Here is a 7,898-nt window from a genome sequence, read left to right as displayed (position 1 = left end):
TCTAGCCTGTCCAACCCCTTAAGAATTTTGTAAGTTTCTATAAGATCCCCCCTCAATCTTCTAAATTCTAGCGAGTACTAGCCGAGTCTTTCTTCATATGAAAGTCCTGCCATCCCAGGAATCAGTCTGGTGAACTTTTTCTGTACTCCCTCTATGGCAAGAATGTCTTTCCTCAGATTTGGAGACCAAAACTGTACGCAATACTCATTAAGACTTTTCATACTTTTCTGGGACGATGTGGAAACATATCCACAATTATTCATCAAAACAACTTTTGGCATCAGCTGGAATAAGGCGCTGGTTTCAATGACTGTAATTAGCGTAAAAACGCAATGATGCCTTCCTGATGTGTTCCCTGGTGAGAGTTATTGGGTATAAATATAACAGACTGTGAATACAGTGTATTTATTGTCCGCTGAAAACCTCTGCACACAATGCACGGACCTCCAAAGATCTTGTTGTTTGCCATTTACTATCCAGTCATTGCAGCCATCGGCATTCCTGGTAACGTATTAACTTTCATTTTCAATCTGCAAAGTGTTGTGAAATACTTGTTCTCACTTTGGTATTATTAGTTTCTTTTAATTGTAGAATCGTGGCCCATGTTGCTTATGCAGATGACCCTAGAACTGGCATAGAAACAGGCCCTTCGGCCCAACTTGCCCATGCTGACCAAGATGCCCCATCTACGCTAGTAGTACCACTGGCTTACGTTTTGGCCCAAATCCCTCTAAACCTTTCCCAACCATGTACCAGAGGATGTAGGTTTAAGGTGAAGGAGAAAAGATATGAATCATGAAGGAAAAGGTTACCCCTCAGAATCCTATTCATATCTAATAATACCAACATGAGGGGAATAGATCGGGTAGATGCACAGAGTCTCTTGGCCAGAGTAGGGGAATCGAGGACCAGAGGACATAGGTTTAAGATGAAGGGGAAAAGATATGAATAGGATTCTGAGGGGTAACTTTTTCCTTCAAAGGGTGGAGGGTGTATGGAACGAGCTGCCTGAGGAGTTAGTTGATGCTGGGACTATCCCAACGTTTAAGAAACAGTTAGACGGGTACATGGATAGGACAGGTTTGGAGGGTTATGGACCAAACACAGGCAGGTGGGACTAGTGTAGCTGGGACACGTTGGCCAGTGTGGGCAAGTTGGGCCGAAGGGCCTGTTTCCACTGTATCACTCTATGACTCTAATCTTATTATTCTCCCAGTATCGTTGATTTATTTTAATTATAAGTTTGTAAGTGAGAGGAGCAGAATTAGGCCCATCATGTCTATTCCACCATTCAATCACGGCTGGTCTCAATCCCATTCTCCTGCCTTCTCCCTATAACCATTGACACCTGGACTAATCAAGAATCTATCTATCTCTGCCTTAAATATATCCACTCACACTCATTCACTCACTCTCATTCTCTCACACTCACTCTCACTCTCATTCTCTCAAACTCACACTCACTCTCATTCTCTCAATCTCACACTCACTCTAATTCTCTCACACTCACTCTCATTCTGTCAAACTCACACTCACTCTCATTCCCTCAAACTCACACTCACTCTCATTCTCACACACTCACACTCACATTCTCTCACACACTCACACTCGCACTAGCACTCACACACTCTCATTCCCTCACACTCACTCTCATTCTCATCCTCTCACACACTCACACTCGCACTAGCACTCACACACTCTCATTCTCTCACAATCACTATCATTCTCATCCTCTCACACACTCACACTCACTCTCATTCTCATCCTCTCACAAACTCACACTCACATTCACTCACACTCGCACTCGCACTCACACACTCACACTCTCACTCTCTCACACTCACTCTCATTCTCTCACACACACACTCACACTCGCACTCACATTCTCTCACAAACTCACACTCACATTCTTTCACACACTCACACTCGCACTCACACTCACACTCACTAGTATGCCCCGCTGCGTGTGTGTGGTGTCTTGCAGCTAACGTGGCGGTGATTTGGATCTTGTGCCGCCGCCGGTGTGGGCTATCGGGCTGCATCACCTTGTACCTACTGTCCATGGCAGTGACCGACCTGCTGGTGCTGATCACGGCGGTGGTCCTGAACCGGGTTGTGGCCATGAACTCCCCGGCCAACCCGCTCACCTTCTACCCGCTGTGCAAGGTCAACTTCGTGCTGGTGTACGCGGTGAGGGACTGCTCCGTCTGGACAACCGTGGTCTTCACCTTCGACCGCTTCGTGGCCATTTGTTGCCACAAACTGAAAGCCACGTATTGCAGGGAGCGGATGGCAGCCGCCGTGGTCGCCACTGTCTGTGCTCTCAGCTCATTCAAGAGCGCATTCTTGTATTTCACCTTTGAGCCCCTTGCTAAAGGCGAGGCCACACTGTGCAAAATCAAACCCTCCTTTTACACCTCGCCCGCCTGGGTGGCCTTTGACTGGATCGATAGCATCCTAACCCCCTGTCTCCCCTTCGTGTTAATTCTCCTCCTCAATTTCCTGACGGTCCGCCACATTTTAAGGGCGATTTCAACCCGCAGGAGGCTTCGGGGCAACGAGGACAGAGAGTGTCAGAGCGACCCGGAGACTGAGAGCCGCAGGAGGTCCATAGTCCTTCTCTTGAGCATCTCTGGTCTCTTCATCCTCCTGTGGCTCCTGGTGTTCATCACCTTCCTCTACATCCGCATCGCCAGCGTCACCTACTTCTCCGGCTCCAACTTCAATGAGTCCAACTTCCTCCTGGAAGAAAGTGGCTACATGCTACAGTTCCTCTGCTCCTGCGCCAACCCCTTCATCTACGCCGGCACCCAGAATAGGTTCAGGGCAGAGCTGAAACTGGGGTTGAAATATCCACTCTCCCTCATTGGCAAACTGCGGAAATAAACCACTTCAAAAAAGCAAAACGCAAAAGTGCTGGAGGAATCAGCGCTAGAAGTGGCGCAGCGGTAGAGTTGCTGCCTTAGGGCCTGTCCCACTTACGCGACCTTCACAGGCGACTGCCCCCCACCCGTGTTAGGTCGCCAAAATGTACAACATGTTGAAAATTCAGCGGCGACCAGAAAGACTACAACTTTGGAGACCTCCCACGACCATAGGAGACCTCTCACGACCATAGGAGACCTCTCACAACCATAGGAGACCTCTCACAACCATAGGAGACCTCTCATGACCATAGGAGACCTCTCACAACCATAGGAGACCTCTCACGACCATAGGAGACCTCTCACCACCACCATAGGAGACCTCTCATGACCATAAGAGACCTCAAACAGCCATAGGAGACCTCTCAGGACCATGCAGGCGACCCCCTGGCGATATGTCGCGGGTGACCTCTCACGACCATAGGAGACCTCTCATGACCATACCGCCTGGGTTTGATCCCGACTATGGCTGCTGACTGTACGGAGTTTGTACGTTCTCCCCGACACCTGCGTGGGTTTTCTCCGGAGATCTTCGAATTTCCTCCCACATGCTTGGGCAGTTTACACCCCAGCGGTATGAACATTGACTTCTCCAATTTCAGGTAGTCCATGCTTTCTCCCTCTTTCCCCTCCCCTTCCCAGCCCTCCCACATCCCACCATCTCCGCCTCTTCCTTTCTTCTTCCCACCCCACCACCCTCCACCGACATCAGTCTGAAGAAGGGTCACCTATTTCCTTCGCTCCATAGATGCTGCCCTACCCGCTGAGTTTCTCCAGCATTTTTATCTACCTCCAAAGACGTTACACAGTTTGGTGTATGTGTAAATTGTCCCTAGTGTGTGTCGGGTAGTGTTAATGTGCGGGGATCGCTGGTCGGCACGGACTCGGTGGGCCGAAGGGACTGTTTCTGTGCTGTGTCTCTGAACTGAACTAAAAATGATTCCAGCTAATAAAAATAAAAAGGAATCATAGCTTAACCACAGATGCTGCCTGACCTGTTGAGCTCGTGAATTAGTTCGTCAGACAAGTTGGTTTCCACATTCATAGGAAACAAACAAACTTAGTAATCTTGGCCAATTCAGACTTTCTACCTCAGTTCAGTTTAGTTTATTGTCCCGTGTGTCGAGGTACAGTGAAAAGCTTTTAGATACATAGATACATAGAAAATAGGTGCAGGAGTAGGCCATTCGGCCCTTCGAGCCTGCACCGCCATTCAATATGATCATGGCTGATCATCCAACTCAGTATCCCGTACCTGCCTTCTCTCCATACCCCCTGATCCCTTTAGCCACAAGGGCCACATCTAACTCCCTCTTAAATATAGCCAATGAACTGGCCTCAACTAACCTCTGTGGCAGAGAGTTTCGTTGTGTGCTAACCAGTCAGCGGAAAGACAATACATGATTACAATCGAGCCATTCACAGTGTACAGATACATGATAAGGGAATAACATTTAGTGCAAGGTAAAGTCCTATCAAGGATAGTCCGAGGGTCATCAAGGAGGTAGATAATAGTTCAGCACTGCTCCCTGGTTGCTGGAGGAACTATTAAAACTAACAATAATAAAAGGAATAAAAATAATAAAAAGCTCCATAGATGCTGCCTCACCCGCTGAGATTCTCCAGCATTTTTGTCTACCTTCGATTTTTGCAGCATCTGCAGTTCCTTCTTAAACATAATAAAAGGAGTAGTAATTTAAACAAGCATCCCACATTTTAGTTGTAGCAACAATATTGGACAACTCTGGCTTTATAAGTTCTACCTGTCATGTCCCTAGACTACAGAGAGCCACCACCGCACACTAGCACTATCCTACACACACTAGGGACAATTCAGAAATGACAGAAGCCAATTAACCTGCAAACCTGCATGTCTTTGGAGTGTGGGAGGAAACCGGAGCACCCGGAGGAAATCCACGCGGTCACAAGGAGAACATTCAAACTCTGTACAGACAGCACCCGTAGTCGGTATAAGGCAGCAACTCTACCTCTTGGAATAGATTAAATGTCTCTTCATGCTCGAAGGGCAGAGAGCAGGAATATACACATCATTTTCTGGTTGGAGACTGGAGCTAGTGTGCAGTGACATGATCTGAATCAATGGATGGGTGGGAAGAAGATGTTTTATATCCATATTTGGCTTGGGTAAATAATTGTAAATTGTCCCTAGTGTGTAGTATAGTGCTCTAGTGTACAGGTTGATCGCTGGTCAGCACGGACTCGGTGGGCCGAAGGGCCTGCTTCCTCGCTATATCTCCAAACTAAACTAACACTAAACAGTAGATAGACACAACAAGCTGGAGTAACTCAGTGGGACAGGCAGCATCTCCGGAGAGAAGGAATGGGTGATGTTTCGTGTTGAGACCCCTCAGTGTCTATCTTCGATTTAAACCAGCATCTATCTGCAGTTCTTTCTTACACATAAAACTAAATAAACAATGTTGGTGGATGTCACAGTGTTTACATCCTCGTTGGACTCTCTGGTTTCTGTCTGTGGCTGATGTCAATTACCCTTCTGTCTGCATTAGGAAGTTTAATTTTGCCCATGTGGTGGTCTATCCACAGAGAGTTGCTGGCTGCCTCACAGCACCAGAGACCCGTGTTCCATCCTGACCACGAGTGCTGTCTGTACGGAGTTCGTATGTTCTCCCCGTGACCTGCGTGGGTTTTCTCCGGGTGCTCCGGTCTCTTCCCACACTCAAAAGACGTGCAGGTTTGTAGGTTAATTGCCTTCTGTAAATTGCCCCCCTATTGAGTAGGATGGAACTAGTGTACGGGTGAATATGCTGGTCGACATGAACTCAGTGTATGACTTTGATTCCTGGTTGTCTGGTTTTGGAGTAGCATGGATAAATGTATCTCTTACAATGTCTTGACTGCTACGTTTGAGTTGAAACATTTATTTTAGTCAAAGCGATTAGAATAATTTAACAGTAAAATGGTCTTGTTCATCTCTAATCGACAGTTTACAATCTTTGTTCTTATTTCAGATTTTCAGCATCTGCGTTAGACACGGAAACAGGCCCTTCGGCCCAATGAGTCTGTGCCGACCAGCGATCACCCCGTACACTCGCACCATCCTATGCACTAGGGACAACTTACAATTTACAGAAGCCAATTAACCTACAAACCTGCGCGTCTTTGATGTGTGGGAGGAAACCGGAGCACCCGGAGAAAACCCACACGGTCAGAGGGAGACTGTATAAACTCTGCACAGACAGCACCCGTAGTCAGGATTGAACCCGGGTCTCCGGCGCTGTGAGGCAGCAACTCTACCGCTGTGCCACTGTGCCACCGCTTCTGCTGAATTAATTTTGGTTTGCAGTTTATGGGCACTGACGGGCCTATAAACAAAAGATTGCAAGGGTGGTTACACCAACAGATTCAACCACAGCTTCTTCCCTATCAGATTTGTGTATGTTCCTCTCAAAGGCCCCCGACTGTGGGAGAACAAAGAAGGGAAGAGACCAAACTTTTTTTTCGCCTTCCATCACAGTGAGGAATGTGGAGGAGTCACTGTGGTGGATGTTTATGTTAAAATGTGTTTTGTGTGTCTTGTTGCTTTTTAATGGTATTACTGTATGGCAGATTAAATTCCTCGTATGTTGCAAAATATACTTGGCTAATAAAGTATGATTATGATTATTATGATAAGTTAAAGATGAATTTCCAGGATCTTCCAATCTACCTCATTGTGACCTTGCACTTTTTTTAAATTGCACTTTCTCTGCAGATACAACACAATATTCTGCTCTCCGTTACTTTTCTCTTTTTGCACTACCTGATGTACCTATGTATAGTTTGATTGTAATCATGTATGGATGATTTTTATTATAGCACGCAAAATAAAGGTTTTCATTGTATTTCGGCACACCTGAATAACAAACTAATACCAATACTGTTACATCTATAATCTATTGGTTCTTCTCACAGTACCAGATCCTCATGGCTCCATCTCGGGCGATGAAGATAAATTCTGGACCCAAAGTGTTGCCACACAGGGTGGCACGTTGGCACAGCGGTAGAGCTACTGCCTTACAATGGCCATTCGGCCCATCAAGTCTATTCAATCATGGCCGATCAATTGGATAAATGAGATGGTCACTAGGCAGCATCTCCCCCCCCCGTTCCGACCCCCCGGGAAACTGAAGGGAGCGACAATCAACTGCCATGGATACAAATAATGTCATACACAAGAAAGGGCAGATGCTGGTTGACAAAAAGTGAACACTCAGTGCTGGAGTAACACAAAGACGCAGCAGAATTTTGGAAACGTCATCCCGTCACCCATTTCTTCTCTCCAGAGATGCTGCCTGACCGCTGAGTTAAAGAATGCCCACCGTGGACTCAAGGGCTACTTACGTTCTTACAACGAGTTTAAAAGTTTAAAATGTTTACTTCAAGAGTAAATTTGACTCGTAGAAATTTTTCATCGTGTTGAAAGATTTTTACAAGTTAACAAGTTTCCCGAGTACCTGCCGTTAGCGTTACGAGTGGCTAAGGAAACCTGAACGGAAACCTCTGGAGACTTTGCGCCCCACCCAAGGTTTCCGTGCGGTTCCCGGAGGTTGCAGGTGGTTGCCAGAGGTTGCAGGTAGTGGAAGCAGGTAGGGAGACTGACAAAAACCTCCGGGAACCGCACGGAAACCTTGGGTAGGGGGCGCAAAGTCTCCAGAGGTTTCCGTTCAGGTTTCCTAAGTGGGACAGGGGCATTAGTTGTCCACGAGTTCCGACGTTCCCGCTACATTAAGTCTATGTGATTACCACGAGTTTGATTTGTTTTAAACTCAGGATCACTCGTGGGTGGACTCGCTCCGTGAGACAGGGGTTTAAAAGGCAGCAACTCTACCGCTGCCCTCAACCCTCAAATCCTAGTCTTGTTGTAACGATATCAAGAAATGAGCAGAGCCAAGCACAGGCAAGACACAGGGGTAAACTCAAAAGGCTTTCACTAAAAGCTGGGGTAACACAACG

General features: G+C 46.9%; 1 protein-coding gene across 1 annotated transcript; it reads left to right on the top strand.

Moving 5' to 3' along the window:
* The first annotated feature begins 434 nt into the window (after positions 1 to 434).
* Positions 435 to 2,886, top strand: LOC116967743 (P2Y purinoceptor 8-like). The gene is made up of 2 exons (XM_033014350.1): positions 435 to 504; positions 1,985 to 2,886. The coding sequence occupies exons 1-2, from the start codon at positions 435 to 437 to the stop codon at positions 2,884 to 2,886; spliced, it is 972 nt and encodes a 323-aa protein (XP_032870241.1).
* Positions 2,887 to 7,898: the final 5,012 nt, after the last annotated feature.

Source organism: Amblyraja radiata, chromosome 41, assembly GCF_010909765.2.
Source record: "Amblyraja radiata isolate CabotCenter1 chromosome 41, sAmbRad1.1.pri, whole genome shotgun sequence".
NCBI lineage: Eukaryota > Metazoa > Chordata > Chondrichthyes > Rajiformes > Rajidae > Amblyraja > Amblyraja radiata.
This window is presented reverse-complemented; position numbering and strand designations above follow the sequence as displayed.

Bases quoted from the DNA above. Each gene is read 5' to 3' on its own strand.
- LOC116967743 (XM_033014350.1), top strand. From the start codon at position 435: ATGCACGGACCTCCAAAGATCTTGTTGTTTGCCATTTACTATCCAGTC. The intron at 505-1,984 runs GTAACGTATTAA...GGTGTCTTGCAG, and splicing joins TGCAGCCATCGGCATTCCTG to CTAACGTGGCGGTGATTTGG.